Source organism: Poecilia latipinna, unplaced genomic scaffold, assembly GCF_001443285.1.
Source record: "Poecilia latipinna isolate Pla-1442-1.1 unplaced genomic scaffold, P_latipinna-1.0 Scaffold158, whole genome shotgun sequence".
Taxonomy (NCBI): Eukaryota; Metazoa; Chordata; class Actinopteri; order Cyprinodontiformes; family Poeciliidae; genus Poecilia; species Poecilia latipinna.
The window spans coordinates 69892-89201 of NW_015112774.1; the positions used below are offsets into that span (position 1 = coordinate 69892).

The window sequence follows — 19310 nt, forward strand, 5'->3', positions numbered from 1 at the left end:
AATAAGGGATACAGTTGAGAATTAACTTTGAACAAGAAATAACAAATCAGTTATTATTTAATCACTTTAGACAAACATCCTTATGCAGCAATGGCAAGCTAAGTCAAAAAATGGCTATTTTACTTTTGGTAATTAATTGTTTCTTAGATTTATAAGCTGTTACATTGATTGAAAATGAAAAGAGGCAAAAGAGCCACAGCTGAGTGACTGACTGGGTGCTGCAAGGTTGGACAATGAATTTGTGTTTTTTAATTTCTGAAATGTTTTAATAAATGTAACAAATGTTTATCTTTCAAAGCCCCCATCTGGTGCGCACTGCTTCCACTAGGTATTCCAGTCTTTTGCTACCTTGTTTCAAAACAAACATAGTGGACAAAGAAAATGATATGAGCATTACATTTCTCCAAGGCTTTTAAATGCAGAAATGGTCTAAATTATGAGAGCAGATTAGAAGATGAGAACAGGAGGTTTTGGTATTTCGGTGAACCATAGCAGCGAAGGTGTGATGCATGAGCTCCTGACAAAGGGAAATTTGGGGGATCTGGTGAGCTGACAGAGAGAACAAATTCATGGCAGATTTCTGTAAAGATGATCAACAGAGTGAAACTTGGCAGGTTGTGTGTCTGGAACATTTTCCTACAGAATAAATGTTAGTGGGAATCTGTTAGACCCATGACTGTCTCAATTGTACTTCAACCCATTTTAAACACTTTTAATTGTGTAGATAAAATCTACATGAATCAGCCGTAGATCTCTAGATTTGTGAAGTGTACCTGTTGCCAGCTGAGCAGTGCAGTGTCCACAGTATGGATGGCATACTGGCTGATATTGAGAAACATGGGATCCACAAACACATTGACAGCTAAAGAGCTGTTCTGGGGGCAGCTGATGGCAGTGGCCTGTCCCTAAAAAAGGATACATCAAATTAAGTTTCAAATCAGTAAATCTTCATTTTTAGCAGAACAATTAAAACGTGGAAGCAGAGTTTTGGTGAGCCAACCTGCAGTGCACAGGACTGGAGCAGCTGCAGGTGGGTTAGGTTTCGGTACTCCAGCAGTCTGCAGTTCAGCCGGGTGGAAAAGCTCATCTCCTGACAGTGACGAGGTCCATTGTTCCACTGGCGCATAAACACCTGGGGCTCCCGAGAACCAATCACCATGAACTCCTGTTCTTGAGGTAACTTCCTGTCTGGCAGGAAGGGATGAAGTTTCCTTGATGGAACTGGATGAAGGAAATACATTTCTAATTAAAGATGATCAAACACAAGTATGCCAATAGTTCATAAATTAATGATTATTATTTACATGTCACCAAATAAATAAAAATGTGTATGAATTGCACTGACTACCCATCGAGACTCAAACTTGAAAGGTTGTACTCTGGGGGAACGGAATGGGTCTTGGTTCTCCACAGGTATGTTAGATTTGGATTTATTCTCTGCAACCTCAAGGAATCATACTCTAGAATACCAGTAATGTTTTTAGATTTGTTTTCCTTGTCATCAGATTGGAATCTATGTGATTAAAAAAAAAAAAAAAAAAAAGAAAAAAAAAATATATATATATATATATATATATATATATATATGTGTGTGTGTGTGTGTGTGTGTGTGTGTGTATTCATACCCTTCATACCCTTTGAACTTCCCTTTGAACTTCTTTCGATATTTTGTCACGTTCCAAACACAAATGTTATTGAAATGTTATGTGACAAAACAACACAAGCAGGGGAGGCCTTTTCAAATAAAGTTAAATATATTATGTTTTACAAAACTTATTGCAAAGTAAGTTTGGTACTGTGTCTGTCATTTAGATCTCTTTCCTGGGTGAACACTTTGAAGAATCACCCTTCACTAAAATTACAGCTGTAAGTCATTTGCAGTAAGTCTCTCCCAGCTTTGAAAATACAGAGGTTGAATATTTCTTCCCATTTTCTCTGCAAAAAAGCTCAAGCTCATTCAGATTGTATGGAGGACGTCCATACACATCAGTTTTCAAGTATTGCCACAGATACTTATTTGTATTTATATATGGACTTTGACTTTTATTTAAATCACAACATGTTTAGCGTTACGGTCTCTACTTCAGCCCCGATATCAAGTGTACCAGGATCCTTGGAAAAAACTTTTTCTCCATCCATTTTCCTGACAGCTTTGTTTTCCAGATAAGAAAAAAAATATCTGCCAAGCATGCTGCTGACAGCATGATAGTTTAATGTTTCTGGTTGGAAGATGACAACATGTAAAAAGCTCAGCAGGCGGAAATACTTCAGGAAATCACTCCCCTGCTGCAGACTGTTTTAAACTTTAATTCAGGAAATAAAGTCTAAGTGACCAACAGGTTGTGAAAGCAAATCTCTCCACAGATTTGTACACTTAGGGCTCATTTTAAGGTGACACATGAGACCTTGTGATGCAGTGCTGTTTGTTGCAGCCTACCTGTTCCCAGCTGCTCCAGGTGGTGGCAGAGGCGAACTTCCAGCTGCGCTAACTGCAAAGACACACCCAACGACAGGACGAACCAGGGAGCAAAACAGGAGTCCACACGGGTGCAGGCTGCCAGCGCAATGGGGGACACCAGCTGATCGCACGGGAGCTGGGAGCCACACTCACTGTCCGAACTGGAGGAGAGAAATGCTTCCAATGTAAACATTGGTTCATCCAGTAAAAGAAGATGGAAAAAATAACATTCATACATCTTTCAAAAAATTGTGTGAAACAGTGGCATAAATCCATTCTGAGACAAACACCAGGACTTTTCAGGAGACCTGGAATGAAGGAGACAATACTACAGAGAGGGCCTCCTCACTGTCCAGGGCCATTAGGTAAGTTATTACAGCCACAGTTTCCAGGAAAAGCCCTCGGTGGACATTAATTGCACGTCATGGTTGATGATGTTGAACTGGAAGTAATTGAAACGAATGACCATTTGTTCTATAATTTGCTGCTACCATGATCCACTTTGAGAGGAAAACTCTCAAGAAGTGAAAAATGCGGGTCCTACGGAGCGCTCCTTAAAAAGATAACCATCATATGTTGACAATTTTCATTACTTCCAGTTGGCGGGCCAGCCAAGTTATTTTTCTGGTGGAAACTAAAGTATGGCAGATGAAATGAGAGAGTAAGGAAAGTGGAATCAGTTTTGATCAAAAAAGACAAATAATTTAAACATAAAGGAAATGTAGTGTTTGGGGTATGATTGTAATGAAATACAGATGTTTGTTTTACTGTATGGTCCTTAAGAGAGTTCTGTTTCTTCTTTTAGATATTTTTTTTTCTTTTCTGAAGTTGTTTAAATCCCATAGAATGTGGGGCTTGGTGCTTATTTTTCCACAAAATGTTTCTCTAAATCCCAAAAGGAAGCAAAAATGGAAAAAGAAATAAAAAAGAATGAAGATAAAAAAAAATTAAATAAAATAAAAAAAACGGAGGGGAAAATGGCAGACCAACATATTTCAGAAAATTGTCTAAACCCCAGAGACGTAACAGAAGGCGAAGGGAGACACAGGGGAGACGAGTAGAGAAACCAGTGGCAGCGAGAAGAATGAAGTCAGAGCACGCTCTGTGAAGTGTTAGAGTTTGGTCAGACCAGGCCCGGCCCAAACTGGGCTAAGAACTGCCTAATGGCTCACTGGCCAACCTGAAGGGGGTTTGACTCGTGCTTCCCCTGAGCTTCCCCTCGATTAGATACACTCAAGGTAAGCAGGAAGGAATCCGGATGGGCCCTGACAGGCACTTGGTGTGCTGGGAAATCTCATTAGGCCTATCTGAACGCCTTCCAAGCCCGCTCCCTGCTCCTGCACACCAGATGTGGGGCGAGGGACACATTTTAGATCTTTGTGCTCTGCAGTCTGGGAGCACTCTGCCTCTGTTTTTCCTCACACCCGATGGGAACGGAGACTTCAGTTCCACACACATACCTGATGCATGTTCCAATAAGGTTGGTGTATGCATTTAAAATCAACTAGATGTGCATATAGTAAATATGTTTGTGCTCTAATGCAACCCTTTTCTAGTCTCATCTCCTCCTGCTTCTACCAGCGGGGTGTAACAAGATCTGGAGTCATGAAATCTCACAATATTACAAAACCATTAAGCAGTACGTAACTTTCATGAAAAAAATATGTTTTTTTACATATTTGTTAAAATTATCATAAAAGCTGTGATAGTGTAAGATAGATATGTGAAAAAATTGAGTTTCTCTGCCTTCTCCCAGTATTAGTTGCAGGAATCAACCACTCAGTCAGAAATGACCAATCAGAACCAGGAGGAGGGTCTTATCACTGTCGATCACAGCTGCTCCCCTTCAAGAAAGTCTGCCATGAATGCTAAGGCTAGTTAGCATAGCAACCGACGACAGTATTCCTGGAACAGTAAAATTGTTTTTCCTGTATCCTGCACATTTAGCAGCATAGAGGAGGTTGATTGACACACTCCTTCTGGCTCTGATTGGTTGTTTTTGACCAGATGCACTTTTGCAGACCAGAATACAAGCACTGGGAGGAAGTGGAGGAGGTTGATCTTTTAAAAATTATCTGTGTAATATTATATTGTTACAACATGGTGACAGTTTTAACATATGGAAGAAACATTATTTCTTAAATGTTAGACAGTGAAACTTTAAGCTTGACAATATTTGACACCCTGGTTTTGGTTGGTCCTGATTTGATAATTAAAGGCAACGCTGTGTTCCAAGCAGACCTCATAGGCCTGTACAACCAATGAGCTTTGGAGCCCGTTCCGGTTCCTCAATGTGTTTTCCAGCAGGTGTCACAACTTTTCTGGTAAAACAGAAGTGTGCCTCACCTCTGCTCATCTCCTCCTTCTCCGTTGTGGTTGAGCACGATCCTCCAGAGGTCTGAGGCCACCAGCTCCTTCTGCTGATCAGTGAGGCTGAGGCTGGGCAGCTGCAGCTGGCAGGAACAGCTTTCTGACAGGCTGAACTCCCTGTATGGGACAAAGGCCTGCTGGAGCTCGTCCCAGTACTCCAGACTGCATGGTACCTAAAAAAATGACACAGTCATTTACACAACTTCCAAAAGTAACTTTTACATATGCATCTTATTTAGAGGCTTCATTTTCTGTTTATGTCGAGAGATTGGAATCTGGTCTGTGGTTAACTTTATTGTGTGAATAAATATTTTAAATGTCTTATCCTTCTCAGCACTACCTTTCATGAAATAATAATAAAAAAAGAATTCCCAATTTAATGAAGAACTTCAGTAGAATGTGGAAAAGGAGTGTCCCTGTACCAAACAATGGCTGCTGTCTGGAAAAGTGCTCCGTCATATCATGAGTTGCTCACTCAATGGTTTTGACTAGATTTCAACATCCATTATATGAGCAGAACACATAATCACTTAAGCATGATGGTCAATCATAGTTCCTCCTGTTCCCTTTTGCCTTCCAAACAAAAAAAAACAAAAAAAACAACAACATTTAAATGGACAGTTTAGAGATTCAGGTATTCGTTTTTGAAGCACACAAAGATGAGAGACTGTGACTTTCTTTTGTTTCTCAACAACCATCCCAGTTCTAGAGTCAGTGATAAATCTAAATGTTTAACACCCAACACACATTCAAAGTGTTACTCTTCCTACCTAAAGTCTGTCATTTATCATCAGATTGCCAGAGAACTAAATTCAATACTTTTACACCAGTTAATCGCACAGATGTTTTCATCTGCATCCTTGCTATGTCTACTAAACAATCATGATTTAGGGAAAATTAGGACTCAGACCAAATTGCTCATTTCAAACAAACAGATTTCTATAACAATCTTTGGTGGAACCATTGTTACTCATCAGGAACAAGTGATTTTCTTGGACTCTTGCAGTTACACAGTGATTAATAAAAACTGCAGTGGGCTTCAAAACCTCAAACAGATGCTTTTAGGACTCTAACAGGTGAAGACTTTTAGAACGACAATATAGCTGATAATATCTTATATGCAGCAGATAGCTTTCCTAATATCCAGATTAGGAAGCATATGCTGACAGCTTACAGGTATCATATGGAGCCCCATAAGGGACATGGAGGATTTGTTATTTCTTTTGCATTTCCACGCAAAGCTTTTGAGTTCTCTTCTGATCAGTTCACGCAGCACAATTGAATACTGAAAGCCTTTCTTACGGTGGCCACCAAACGTTCTCCTATAATATAAGGGTTTCGTAAGGTTTTTCCATGTATGTTAATATGTCGTCGTGAAATATTAGAAGTTTTATATTTTTTTCCTGAGAATAGAGATGGAAAAAATACATCCAAATTGTTTGGACCATTTCTGTGTTATCGTGGGGTAATAAATATATAAACACGTTTTCACTGAGACTTGTAATGTGTATATATTTTAAATTTTAAATGGACATTTGTGACTGTATACAGAATAGACTGGCAATATTGCAACAAGCAATATTTGGTAATTGTGAGGGAACGCTAAAAAAATTTTTTTCTCCAAAATCAGATCCAATTGATTGAAACTTCAACAGAGTCCAGATTCCAGCAAGCAATAATTTCTAAATATCAGAGAGTCCAGACCTTCTGGAAGAAGTGTAGTGGAGAGCAAGAGACTGGTTTTTACAAGGCTAGTCCAATTGGGACCAAAGCTGACTTCTACTCTCTCCATCTGTCTTATCTACCTTTAAATCTAATCACATTTAAAGTGGGTAGTTATTTAAACATTCTGGTTTTGTATATAGGAAAGACTGACTGGACACCGATCACCTCTGACTGGCAGTCACTGAACACAGAACATAAAAAATGCAATAAGCCGTTGCTTCTTTTTTTTTTTGTTGCTTTTTACAGCACCCTGCCTCAATATCACCCAGCTGAAACACTTGTTCTGCTCTCACTGCGAGTTTGAAAAGAAACGTCATTAGAGTTGCTTCAATTACAACCTTGATTTTTGCCTTAATCAGACAAAAAAGACTACCTACAACTTTCTAATCTTGTCAAGAAATGACAGAAGACCACCAACACAGTAGGACTGCAACTCATCTCCACCATAACAGCACATGGCCAGATGCCTAATGCTTGTCAAGCGTATGACAATCATCAGTGCTGAAAAGCTGTGGCTGGTTTTCACACTGAATAACAACAACTTCTGCTCATGCGTTCCTTTAAAGAAGATGTGATGAATCGTAGGGCGCCGCGCCAAAACGAACAGAAATCTGTCCCATTCTGCTGTGAGAACTAAACCAGCTTCTCACATTCCCCTTGACCGCCTGCACTACACTTTGCTACTGATGGATGAAAAGTGGCAGAGCACTCCTGAGAACACACCTGAAGAACAGCAGGCGGAAAGTCATGAATACATGTGTGTATGTGGGTTAACAAGTGAATTGTTCACCGCAGGTGTACAGCTCCTTGGACAACTACCAAACTCTTGGGAATGTTCAACACACAGATACTAATGTGTGTGTGTGTCCATTTGTCAGGCGAATGAGGTAACTGGAAGCTTACATCATGTATGAACTGTCGCACAGGTTTTCCTAGAATCAACTCTTCCTAATTGTACCTGACAGAGTTGTGCACCCGCAATCCCAACGCCGAGCAACCGGAGCGGAAACTCACCGAATCCCTTTTGAGAACTCCCAGAGCCGGTTTGCTAAAACACCATACGTGCTCTTTCTCTGCACCTGTGATATCCTATACACATGACGGCATACAGAAATGGATATCTGAGGCATATACGGTAGAGGGGAGTACGTGTGCGTGGCTGAATGTGCGTCATGTTCCCGTCCAATTGCAGTTCTGGCTATGGAGAGAAAGTCGAGATGAATGACAACCAATTCATTGCGGGTCAGGAGACGGAAAAGGTTCGGGGAGGTGAGCACACCTGTCAAAAGTCCAATGGATTGTATATCTAAGAGCAGGACTTTTCCAGTTCTGGGAGAGACAAAGAAAATCATGTGTGTATACACAGGTGTGCGTTTGTATGCAAGTACATGATGCAGCGTGGGCAGTGTCAGCTTCCTCTGCCTGATTGTGTGTGTACCTTATCTGAAAAACAATATGCAAGTCTGAATAGCTGACATTCCCCCAGCTGGATGAGTCCAATCTGTGTTTTCCTCAAACATTCAACAAAGTGAGCCTGGCAGCTCGGCCTTGGGCAAAATATCAGTCGAAATGATGTGCCGAATGTTTTGGGCCTCATTTTCGGACGGGCGGTTCAAAGGCCTTGAGCACCATGTTGAGGAATTTTTAAGTATTTAAATAGTCCAAACTGCTTACAAATATTTTTGGATTCAGAAGTGTTGGCAGCTCACATAAATCTTTTCATTCCTGACACCCAGCTCTGTTTAGGAAAAAACTGCAGCCTACCACTCGGCGGAGATTTATTTTTCTGGATCTGTTTGAGTGATTGCAGTTTCTCAGAAGGTTAACTCAAGGCAGGCACTCTAAAGCAAATACACAACAGAAAAAAATTATTTCAGGGTTCTGGGCTTGGCCAAAGTGTGATTGCTGCTAAATTTTCAAAAAAATGTTTCTGCAATTGAAGACTCCCTCAGCTCACTCAGAGGCCATGGTTGCTGACAAGCACGGCGTCGTGTGTCATTATTTTTATTAACAATATCAACACCGCTATTATGTTATTTTGCTGATGCCTATATGCCGGGGGAAAAAAAAAATCCACAGCGAGCTACTTCTTATCAGCTCGAAGACAAATTGAATTGACATTGTCTTGAGCAAATGTTTATTCAGCAAATGCAATGAAAATTGTTCTGAATATGACTCCTGCTATTGCTGTCTCATATGGGCTGATATACATTAACATTAATCAGTGTGGAAAATCAGGAATAAGGCCACGCTGAGATCTTTGAGCTATTATTTTGGTTGTTTTTTTCCTACTTAAAACCAAACTGGAAACTGGAAAAGAAACTGAGTTTTTGGTGGATGAGGTGTAGAAACTCCAAGATCAAATTAACCACATGGAAAGTCTTTTATTTTTATAGTGCATTAGTTGGGACTAATGCAGGTCTGCTCGAGCACCATCCTTCTAAAATAATAGTTATCTTGGCTATAATAGCGTCTCACTCGTTCTGATTCAACGTGTTTATCTGAAGCGACAGATCACACCACCTGACATCCGATCCAAAACTCTCTGTCAACAAGTGCGGTATCTCTACAAATGGCATAAAAGCACACATCAATAAAAAAAAAAAAAGGTGCGTTGTAAGCGGCAAATGTGGTTGTATAACTGTGTATATAACAAAAAACATGACAAACAAAGCAGCTTTAGAAATGGTTGTAGCTGCAGGTTGCTCGATCATCGCAGGACATTTTTATGGCATCTGTCTCAGGCCAGCAGGGCCTCCATAGCAACAGAGCCTCGTTGGCACATGAAAGGCAATCCTAACACTGTCATGCATAAAATCAGCAGCGGGGGAGCGGATGGTGTGAGGTTTGTCTGAAAAAGTCAGAGCAATTTGGAAACTTTGTTGAACAGCAAGTGGATGATGACATTAACCTATTTGCACACAGAACAAAGCTGATGTGGGTAAAAGGTAATCTAATTGAGAACAGAATGTACATTGCGCTTATTTTATGAAGTTAGGTTGTTGCTCTCTTTTTAGCGTCTCCTCCTCTGTTCCCCCCATGGTGGGATCGGGCTGATTTCCTCACCACTTGGAGAACTCCAGTACTCTCTCTGCAGGTGGAAACCTGCCGGTTCTTAGCTGAACCCCAACAAGCCAACGTTTATGATATCGCTGCCTTTGTACTGTATACAAAAAACCAGCACGGCCAGCAATTTCACTTTGAGTAATGAAAGGTGGTTTGAATTTCCCCTTTGAGATACTGGAACCAGTTGGGAAACCACAAGTATTTAAATGCAGGAAATCTTGATTTTATAAAATGTTAATATGATCTGCTCTGGGGACGAGCAAGCAGCAAAGCAAGGAGTGAACCCCCCCTGCTGCCCCCATTTAGCCCCTCTCCTGCTCATCTATTACACTCGACTGAGAGAAGAGCTACAACAAAGGAGGAGAGGCCGCGTCGTGTCGGGAATGACAAAAACAGAAAACAGGTGACAAGGAGGCTGAGTGGTATAAAAATGTCAGAGTCCATTTAGCTGCTCAGGAGTTCAATCCCCCTGACTCCACTTATAAATCATCCAAACATTCTGTCTAAATGACAGAGAATGATCAGACAGTTTAATGCTAATTTCCTCTCTCTTTATTATACATTACGTCTCTTTCCCTACCTTTACAGTTTCCATTTCTTCACAACTATCAGTTTCCACTTCTAAATGGCTATGTTGTAACTTTATAGGCCTGAGAAATTCAGAGCGCTGTCTCTTTTCTCTTCAGGTTCCCTCTCTGCACAGACAACATGTTAGATATGTGAAGTTCCAGCAGAGGAAAAGCCTGGCTACTGCTGTGGGTGGAATTTTATAGACTCTATTTGGTCATTTTAGACCGTTAATAATTTAAAAAAGAAAAAAAAGGAGGCTCAGTAATGACTGGTTTACAGAAAGTCAAATGAGGTAAATCTGGGATGTAGGAAAGCTTTAAGACAATATTATAACACTTATGAAGGGAAAAAAATTGTACTATTAAATCATGTAGAAAAAGCATTGGCTAAGAATTATGTAGTTATAAAGTGGTAAAAAAAGATCCAATAGCTTATTTTTTATATATGACTTTATTGTCCACAACATATTATTGAAGCGACTGGAGAGTTGGTAGGACTCTCCAGTCCAGTACTCAACTGGTTCCGACATAAAGATCAAGAATTTATTTGTTTCAATAGAAAACTTGTCAACATGTGGGGTACCCCAAGGTTCAGTCCTGGGACCCCTCATTATTCAATACCAATACACTTACACTAGCTCAAGTTTAAAGTAAGTTGTAAGACTGGTTACCATAATTATGCAGATGATACACAGCTTTACATTACGGTGTCACCAGGTGACTCAGAACTCATCAAAGCACTGAACAGATGTGTCATAACTTCCTCCAGCTGAACAGAAACAAAACTGAAGTTATTATTTTTGGACCTAAAGCGGAACAATCTAGAGTCAATGCACAGCTTCGGTTATTACAGCTGTGCATTGACAGGCCTGAAATCTGGGTGTAGTGATGGAGTCTGACCTGAACCTTCAGAGCCACATAAAGACAATTACAAACTCGGCCTTCTACCTCTGTTTATTGGTGATTTAGATGATGGCATTTGACAAATTGTAATGTTGGTTACTAGTTTCATTACTCTATGTTTTCAGAATGTTCTTATGTTTTTATTATGTAAAGCACTTTGAGCTACAGTGGATATTAATGAGATGGAATGTTGGGCATTTGTTTATTTTCAGGCCCCTTTTATTATCTTTTCTTTCCCGTCTTAAAAATAAAAAATATGTATTATTATTATTATTATTATTATTATTTTTTTTTTTTTTTTTTAATATAACTACAGTGTGAAAAAATCTGCAAACCAACCCTCTGGGAGACTGGGGAGAGAACTGCACACCTTTCAGCTGTATGCTATGGTTCAAGTGAGAGGAGTTGGATCAGCCAATATTTATAAGTCAAGCTGGCCCAGTCAAAGTCCAGACAATCTAGATCAAGAGTTGAAAATGATCTGCAATCTGAATGAATTCCAGCTGTCTTGCAGATTTTCTGTCCACAGATGTGAAAAGTTGTTTGAGAGATAATACCAACAAAAGCTGGTTCAATAAAATAGTGAATAATGAAGGGAGGGAAAATAGCATGACACACTTTTCAGATTGTTATTTTGAAATTGTTGTTCTGTGATGGACTCACCTCTCCTCTTCTTCATTCTTCAGTTCCAAACTTGAAGAATTAAATTTATGATTTAATAGCCATTTTCTTATTTCTCAAGTACACTGATGCCAATTTCCCTACTTAGTTAATGCTGCCTTTAAAAAACAACAAAAAAACCCCCGCTGCAAATATCTGCTTCTAATTCCCAAATGAAGAGTTTTCAGTAAAAGATGTGTGCCCGGAGTGTCATCTTTTCAGCACTGCAGCATTTACACTCCCATTACCTGATTCCTTTTAACAGTCTTGTCGCATGTAATAATTCTTTGACAGATGACAAGAGAGGAGCGATATAGAAACCACATGTTAATCAAACCCCGTTTCCAATAGGCTGCTGCTGTAATGCTCTAATGTGAACGTCCATAGAAACCAGTCAGTCACATTTACCTCAGTCGGGAGTTAAAGACATGAGCTTTAAATATAAACAAACTGTGAAGCCAATAATGAAAGACTGGCACTACATACTGTTACCACACTGCATCATTAGCCAGAAAAGCATCTTTTTCACATTTCATTGGTGGGTAATAAAACATCATCTTGTAGATCTTACACCGAGGCTTCTGTTTGTCTTGGAGAAGACGACAAATCAGTATTTCTTCGCCCCCTCCCCTCGCAGAATCTTTATCGGACTCTTCCTTCCCGGCCTAACTTTGTCCTTACTGTCTATCACTACATCTTCTCCACCTCCCACATCCAAGTGCCCCTGCTCCCTCCAGTCCCTACTGTAACCCAATACGTGGCCAATCAGCGAGAGACTTCGGCGTTGCGCTCGCTGCAGTCCTTGCAGCTGTGGGGGCCGCGCTCAAAAGTCGCACAGCTGCAGCACCTTCCAGTGCCCTGCCTCTCCTGGGCCGGCACGCATAAACAGAGCGAACATCTGCACCGTAGGTGGAGCGACTGTGGGAGTCCAAGAAGAATGAGGGAGATAAGCCATGATGAAAAGCAGAAGGGAAAGGAGGAGGGAACGTAGCTTAACATTAAGGGGGGATCATTTTTGGGGGTAAAAATAGCCATGAAGGAGCTGAAAAAGTAAGAAAATTGGGTCTGTCTTTCATCTCTGGACAAAAAAAAAAAAAAACAAAAAAAAAAAAAACCCAGACTTTTTTTTTTTTTATAAAAGGAATCTTAATAACAACACATAAATAAGAATCAACAAAACTTTGTTATTGAATTTCCCTCCCTAACTGTCAAAGCCCTTGAGAAACATTACATCGCTGCAACAATGTATCGTTTTATCCTAATCTACTTTATTACTGGGCTTTTAATGAATTCTTGTAATATATCGCAACAGATGCGGATAAATCATCTCTTGGTCTACAGCTGCTTTTTATAAATAAGAAACAACAATAGCATAAATCTAATAATAAGAATGGCATTTATTCATTTGAAAAAACAGGATTTAGATGCTGAGAAAGACAATTACAAAAATGGAAGGTTTCAAAATGAGCAACAGTTGCTATGACAGCATTCTGTTATGGCTTTAGGGGGAACAAATGAGCTTAAATGAATAAATCGGGTTCCATCCTTTATTCAAAGTAATTATCTGGACAGTGAGGCGGTGGGTAGGAAGACGGGGATGAGTGATGGGAGGAAAACAAGGATGTTCTAACCCCCACCGAGGCCCTGCAGGCTCAGTAGCCGCAACAGACCTGCCAAAATATAACCTCATCTGGGGTTGAAGGCACCTGGCTATTCACACCAGAGTGCGGAATGACTTCCACAGCTGTCCGAGCATGTATTACAAGTTTGGAGAGACAGCAGAGGTCTCGGTCATTCCGTAACACGAGTCCTGACAGGGGAATCGCGATGGCGCGCAGCCCAGATCTAAAACCGTTTGCTGCTCTTTCAGTGCAGGTGATGTTAGGCAGGGACCTGGGAGAGGGATGTGTGGATACTCTTCTCGTCTTACGTCTTACAACCCCAACCTCGCAGCAGACATCCCAATACAACTGAAGCAATAAAGATATACATGCAACACAGAGCTGCTTGATAAATCACGAGGCTCGCTTTGTTGCGGTTTTATGGTGAAATAAAAAAGAAAAGACGCAGGGGTTTGTATGAAAAGCAGAAACTGAGAAAGTGTTGAGTGTTTGTGTTGGTGACACGTGCGAGCCCCATGCTACCTGCAGGACGTCCCCTAGGTCAGCCGTGCTTATTTCAGGGTCCTCAGTGGTGTTGAAGGGGACGGGCGTGATCCTGACAAAGGTGAGGACGCGCGGCTCGGGGTACCGCCACAGCATTACCCCGGGGCTGTCTTCGGTCTCACTGTAGAACACGACCTCATGGGGTCCCGGCAGCTTCTGGGATCCTGGGAGACAATATGAAAAACAATAACTACAAACTGGATGTGCCGGTACAAACAGAAGGATAATCAGCTGCACAACAACAAAACAGAAAACATGAGTCATGATGCTGCAAGGAAACAAAATGAAGGTCTAAGAGATGCACCAGATCGATCAGCTCTGACTTTACTGCATGGAAAGGAAAAAAAAAGGTATTAATGGGCCACATGGAAAAAAATAAACTTTAGAAAAAGCATTTGTAAGCCAAATTACACAGAAACATCTCATTAGCAAGAGGCTCATACACATCACAAACACAAACATCCAAACGTCCTGCGAATTTAACTAAGTCAGAATTTTGAGCAAACTTTTAAAATGTTACAAAAAGGAAACAAAATCACAAAAAGTAAAGTGGAAAAAAATAACTCTTCTCCGGAAAAACCAAAAAACTCCTCAAGTGACCAAAGGCATTTTTACAAAACTGAGGAAGTTATTTTGAATTTTGCAGTTTCCATCAACGTATTGTAATGAGATACTTCAAAATCTGAATTAACAAAAAACACACTTTAATGGAAACACTCATAGAGCCATGAACAACTAATACATTTAGCTTAAACTCATGTCCACAGGAGCTTCAGGAGGTAGATATAACCATGACTTTCTACAGTAATCAGTGAAGACTGAGGCTGTCTTGTGAATTAATTGGATTGGTGTTTGGAATTTGGTCAAAATTATCACAACCTATTACTGAATATGAACTGGAGAGTCACTTCCAATCCAGACTGTCAGACTTTTAAAGGTCTAAACGTCGTCAGTCACAGGTAGTCCTCTGCTGATTACATATTTCAACATTACAGACAGTAAGGAACCTTGGTTACGAGGTTTGGAACATCCACAAAGAAGAATGAAGAGCTTGAAATGCATGAAGTAAAGAAAGCTTAACTAAATAAGCTCAGGCTATAAGAAAAGATACACAATGGACCTAAAATCTAAGTTTTACACAATTAAAACAGTAAACACAATTTGAAATATTTTATTTGGATTTCTGGTGGAATGTTTAAACAAATTGTTCGTATTTCCTTTCTTAGAGATCAGTCAAGACTCGTGTCTACTGCTGCACATAAGAAAAAAAGAAATCTGGAAACCCTGTATCTGCATTTTCTGAATGTTTATGTGTGTCAGAAGCTCTCCATAAACAACGTACCTTAGTAAACATTGTTGCCATTCTGTAAACATGTACTGATTAAACCGGGCCAAGCACCTGCAGCAGCTGGACAGCACAGGACCGAAGCTCCAGAGTGATGTTTGACTTACGTCTCAGCTGCTGTTTGGGACCCGTGTTTATTCAGGAAAAGAGAAGGCAGCAAACAGGGAACTGTTGCTATTGTCTGACCCACTCTGCCTGCGTCCAATTTTACTCTTTAAAGTGAGAACTTTTTTCACTGGTAACTTCAGACTAGTTAAAAAATGTGTATAAAGGAAAGAAAGAAAGAAAAAAAAAACGTTTTGCTGTTTTGTTTGCTCTATTCCTAAGGGTGAGTGAGTCACTGTCTCACCCACTTACCCTGTGAGTGAGTGAGACAGTGACTCTCCCTTCTCTCTCTGACCACCTTTCATTTACGTTTTGCTCATGTAACCCAGCCATGTCTGAGCTGGGCCCTGGGGGCACCCGTAGCCCGTCTCTGTACTTTGGGGCACTGACTTTTCTCACTGCTGACAACATGTTGCAGACAGACTGTCCTCTTGGTTCCAGTTCACCACTGTACGTTCTTCAGCCTCAGCCAGAATATTAAATGCATCAAAGAGCAGTGGAACAGTGCAACAAACAAAGACTCAACCACAGCTGACAGAGTGGAAGGCTGGGCTTCAGCCAGAGAGAAGTTTGATCCTCTGTGTATGTTGCTGTGAGTGTCTGTCTGTGTGTGTGAACACAAAGCACAAAGAAATGGAATAAACACAAAGTTACTTAGAGTGGAAACAGGCGGACATGCCTGATGAAACTTCTTTTAACAGAGAGCTTTGATCTAACTCGGTTTTAAGCTAATACGCATCTTAACGGACTTTTAACTTCCTAAGTTTTAAATTTTTAGTTGAAATAATAATTCGTTTTTTTTTTTTTGTTTAGAAAAGAAATGCACTGGACAGTCGATCATGACAGGAAACAAGCTGGTGTCTGAATGTTACGTTATCTCCTGAACAATGTGCTTAAAAAGGACAATGTAACTAACCTTTAAAAAAATATCCAAAATGGGAAAAAAGTATGAAACAACTGCAAACCCACCAAGACAAGTGATGTGGCAACCTACTCTGCAGGTAATCACACAAGCAGCTATGAGGCTCATGGTGACTCTGGAGGAGCTGAAGAGATAAATAGCTCAGGTGGGAGAATTTGTTAACATGACAACTTTGACTTGGTCACTCTGCTATCCCGTTGCACTCTTCTATCTACTGATTATTGGGGGCATATTTTTATTTTTTTTATTTTTTTGTCTGTTATTTTGTTTTGTGCATCAACCAATCACAGCCAAAACTGCCCTTATTGATTTATTTCAGAAAGAATCAAAAAGTGAAAGCTACCGGGTCATACTCTATAGTGAAGACATTTGTCTGACAGGATTATGAGTTTGTTTTTTTTTGTTTTTCTAGCAACATTTGGTCCAAACTCTTTACTAGGTGGTGGCAGTAATAATCTATGAAGTTTTTTTTTTGCCAACCACCATTAAAAAAGTAGAAGGATCCCTTGAAGACACACCTAACAACGGGGTCAATCACACCTATCGACAGGGTCAACCATCCCTGCATTTATCATTTTGATTTAACATCCACTTGATAATGGGACTAGACATGGAAATTAGCTGCCTGGCTAAAATCTCATGTATTAACATGTAGATGTTTATTAATACGTTCTGTCCCAGTTTTAAAAATAAACTTGAACTTATACACTTTGTGTTGTTCTATGACGGTGGTTATAACATAAAAAATATGACAAGTTTCAAAGAGTATCAATGCTTTTGCAAAGTGTTTGATCAATATTGTTTAGTGCAAGAGCATTTACCCGAGTCCTGAATGTACTGAAAGTTTCCAGTGCGCAGGTCGTCTGAGCTGTGCTCTGTCCTGGGGGAGGGAGCGACGGGAGAGGGGGGAGGCTGGGTGTGACAGGCCTTTCCCTTAGACCAGCTATCGTTAGAATCCTCTTTTTGAAGATGGAGGTAGTTACGAAGATGCTCTTCAACCAGCATCAGGCAGTTCAAATGTTCCTGACCCCAAAAGACCTGTTGGGAAAGAACAAGAGAGAGTTGGGTCAGCTGTGAAAAGAATGCCAACTTATAAGATCAGATAGCAAAGAAGGAAAAGGAGTTCTTCTGAAAATAATAATAATAAAAAAAAGTTGCAAAATAACCCTGACCAATATTTCATTTCATAAAGCAATTCCTTTGCCAAAGCAAGGAGTCAAACAGTCAGGGTTGGCCTCCACATTGCCCTTTCACAACCTCACTGAGATTACACAACAGCGCCTGATTTTCTCCTCACTCACCCATGGCATTCCCCTTCCTATGCGCCATCAAAGTGAGTGTGCCTGAGATTTGAACCGAGGGTTTGGAATATTTGAGTCAAAGATTTCACACACAGAGCTGCCTGCGTGCTTGCCCACCACTTACTAACTTGCGAGAGTGGGTTGTAACTAAACTCTAAAAACAGGAAAATTTGGGGATTTTTTTCCCCCCAGGTTTTTGGAGACGGAGCCCTAAAACAGGGGGGGAAAAAATCGGAAGGAATTCCGGTGGTTTCGATGCAGCAATTGATCAAAACACCACAAACTGTAATATTTGGAGAGGGAAATGTATGATTACATATTAAGTGTTGACTTGGAAGTGATTTCCCTGTTAATGGATATGCAATAAAAGCATTAAGGAAACCTGAACATGAGTAAGGGTGTTCCCCCTGTAGAAGTAATGTGGAATATTATTTAGAGAAAAATGTGAACTGTTAGTCACATAGAAAAGGGACTTTTCAGTTTGCATTATGTAACTTCTCACAAGTAAAAAAGAAGAAAAAAAAAGGCGGACGATCACCTCAGACTATAAATAGATTTACAATATTCCACTACTTAACCAGAAGATATGACTCAAAGCTAAAGAAGTCCCCATTTCAGCCCTGAGAAGACAGAATCGTCTGCAAAAATGAAATATAACTGCAGATTTTAAGTGTTGTCAGATTGCAAAATTGATATAAAATGTATCTTTCGGAACGAAGACAGTTCCAGCTACAGTATCCTCACAGAAACATGGAGTGACTCTCACTCATTCTCACTTTCTAGCAGGTGCAGAGGCACATATCTAACCCTAACCCCAATGAGCTGAAGCTGAGTGGGGAAATAAATCTCATGATTTAGAGAGATGAACTGATGTCATAGGCGCACAAACCTGCAGCAGACCTCCCTTCAGGTCCAGAAGCAGCTTAGGGGGGCCGGGCTCTGGTCCAGGGCTGCCGCTGTGCCGGCACCATCGAGCTTCCAGGGAGCTGCTGCAGGAAAACGGCCCCAGGAACACGTAGCCCCGGTCCCGCAGTCCCGTTTTCACCAGCGCATCTTTCACCGTCAACAGCACCGACGCAGACTCAACTGGGTCTAAAAATGCAACACAAAGATTTAACGAAATCTGCTCATTTTTGGCAACGCACGCACAAAAACAAACAAAGTCAGTTAGCAAATGTGCAAAGTTATACGAGGAATTATCTTTGTTTTTACAGCTTACAGCGCTGGCTCAGTGCTAGAAAAGTAGCGCAATTACAATCACCAGGCTGGGTAATTTGCTTCATATATTCAATGTGGCACCACTGGATGAGAAATGTCACTTTCCTGAATAAAGTGCTGGCTTTGGAAACGGCATAAAGATGCTGATCCAGTAAACAATAACACATCAACTCCATCAGGACAAATCAGAAGGCCACAGAAAGTGAGTTTAAAGGTTTTTCTGTCATTTTTATTAATGCATTAACATGGTTGAAGTTTGTTCTCCAGACAATATAATTCAGCTGACTGACAAAGATGTTAGTGTTCAATAAAATGTCCTAAACAGAGAAGCCTTTGTCAAGAATATGTTGATTCCAGAGAAACTCAACTCTCTGATAACACTCTTCGGCGTGGAAATATTTTCTGGGGGAGGAAGATTCAGTATTCACTATTTTCATCATCAGTGAGGTTTTTTTTAAATGACATGAAAGCTCAAAAGATTAAGGAGCTTCTTGAAAGAAACC

The 19310-nt window shown here is 40.4% G+C and overlaps 1 protein-coding gene across 4 annotated transcripts in view; it reads right to left on the minus strand.

The window, feature by feature from the left end:
* vps13b (vacuolar protein sorting 13 homolog B) overlaps positions 1 to 19310 on the minus strand; it is a 311731-nt gene that overhangs the window by 57929 nt on the left and 234492 nt on the right. For all 4 annotated transcript variants that reach the window (XM_015029616.1, XM_015029614.1, XM_015029612.1 and 1 more), the window contains 7 exons: positions 18479 to 18681; positions 17110 to 17326; positions 13896 to 14080; positions 4805 to 5001; positions 2438 to 2619; positions 1001 to 1221; positions 774 to 905 (listed from right to left, as the gene is read on the minus strand). In XM_015029616.1, coding sequence (XP_014885102.1) covers positions 774 to 905; positions 1001 to 1221; positions 2438 to 2619; positions 4805 to 5001; positions 13896 to 14080; positions 17110 to 17326; positions 18479 to 18681 — 1337 coding nt within the window. The remainder of the gene's footprint in view (positions 1 to 773; positions 906 to 1000; positions 1222 to 2437; positions 2620 to 4804; positions 5002 to 13895; positions 14081 to 17109; positions 17327 to 18478; positions 18682 to 19310) is intronic.